This window comes from Myotis brandtii, unplaced genomic scaffold, assembly GCF_000412655.1.
Source record: "Myotis brandtii unplaced genomic scaffold, ASM41265v1 scaffold251, whole genome shotgun sequence".
In the NCBI taxonomy this organism is placed as follows: Eukaryota; Metazoa; Chordata; class Mammalia; order Chiroptera; family Vespertilionidae; genus Myotis; species Myotis brandtii.
The window spans coordinates 1,978,628-1,979,988 of NW_005359516.1; the positions used below are offsets into that span (position 1 = coordinate 1,978,628).

At 59.1% G+C, this 1,361-nt stretch overlaps 1 protein-coding gene across 1 annotated transcript in view; it reads right to left on the reverse strand.

Moving 5' to 3' along the window:
* The window catches only part of ANKRD53 (ankyrin repeat domain 53), a gene marked incomplete at its 3' end in the record, with an annotated part of 6,168 nt that overhangs the window by 4,212 nt on the left and 595 nt on the right, over positions 1–1,361 (reverse strand). The window contains exons 2-3 of the mRNA XM_014540922.1: positions 1,236–1,356; positions 700–899 (exon numbers count right to left, since the gene is read on the reverse strand). Of these exons, the coding sequence (XP_014396408.1) occupies positions 700–899; positions 1,236–1,356 (321 nt within the window). The remainder of the gene's footprint in view (positions 1–699; positions 900–1,235; positions 1,357–1,361) is intronic.

Consider the following 1,361-nt stretch of genomic DNA (forward strand, 5'->3'; position numbering starts at 1 on the left):
CCCCTCCCCCACCGGGGATGTGCCCACAACCAAGGTACATGCCCTTGACCGGAATCGAACCTGGGCCCCTTGAGTCCGCAGGCCAGGCCGACGCTCTATCCACTGAGCCAAACCGGCTAGGGCCAGAGAACATTTCTGTGTGCTCCCTGCTGGATCCCTCCCCTCTGGCACGGTACTGAGCACAGAGTCCGTGCTGTGTGAGTGAACGCAGTCTCCTGTGTGCCGCCCATGCACTTCCCATGCAGTTTCTCAATGATCACAATAGCGACCGGCACTGCCATCCTCCCAGATCAGTTGAAGACACCGAGGCAGTGAGTAGCTTCCAATCGTTGCCGCAAACACATGTAGATCTTTTAAAGCTTCCAAAGCCCGGACCACGCCCCAAGCTAATTAAGTGACAACCTCGAGATGGGCACACGGGCGCTGGGCTTTTGGAAGCTCCCCACGTGATTCCAATGTACCGAAGAGCACTGAGGTTTAGGGCGGAGCGACTTGCTTGGGGTCTTGATGGTAAAGCCGGGACGTGAACTAGGTCTGACCTCTCCCAGAGCCCAGTTTCTTAACTGGAACACCCTGTGGGCTTTATGTGGGACCCAGTTCTTGTTCCTCCACAGCCCCTCTGCCTGTCCTGCAGGGATCTGCCTGCCTGGAAGCGGGTTCCCCTCCGCCCAGCCTCCACGCTGACGCAGCGGCACTCACGTGTTGAGGGCTGCCCCGTGCTGAAGCAGATAGTGAACGCAGGGGAGGACCGTGTTCTTGTTCTCCTTGTGGATGACGAGGTGCAGGGGCGTCTGGCCATTTTTGGTGGGCAGGTCCACGGGAAACTGGTACTCCTCCACCAAGACCTGCAGGCATTCGAGCTTGCCTTTTTGGGCTGCAAAGTGGATGGCAGTGAAACCCTGTGGCGGCCAGAGGAGGGCAGGAGGGGGCTGAGCAGGATGGGGGCCCCAAGGTCCAAAACCGAACCTAGGTAGCAGTTCCTTGGGCTTCCTCTTCCCCTCTTCCCTCTGACCCCCCCTTCCCCCCAGGAGTCACTCACACCCCTTTTCTCACGCTGGTATGTGCTCACTCTTCCTTGATGCCCCCAAATGACCCCCCCCCCCCCACACACACAGTGGGAGGTGAATTAGGACGACCTGCCCAGAAAAGGACACCTCTGGGTGCTCTTTGCCAGGTGAGCACTGGGTGAGGAGCTCCTGGCGGGAGGGGAGGATCCTTGCACACCAAAGCCTTACCTTGTTATCGGTGAGGATTCCCTCAAGGTCCGGATTCAGACAGAACCGCAACCATTCCAGGTGGCCCAAGGCGGCTGCGAACCACTCGCAATTGTTGCTCTCCAACCGCCCCTGGACCAGGCTGGA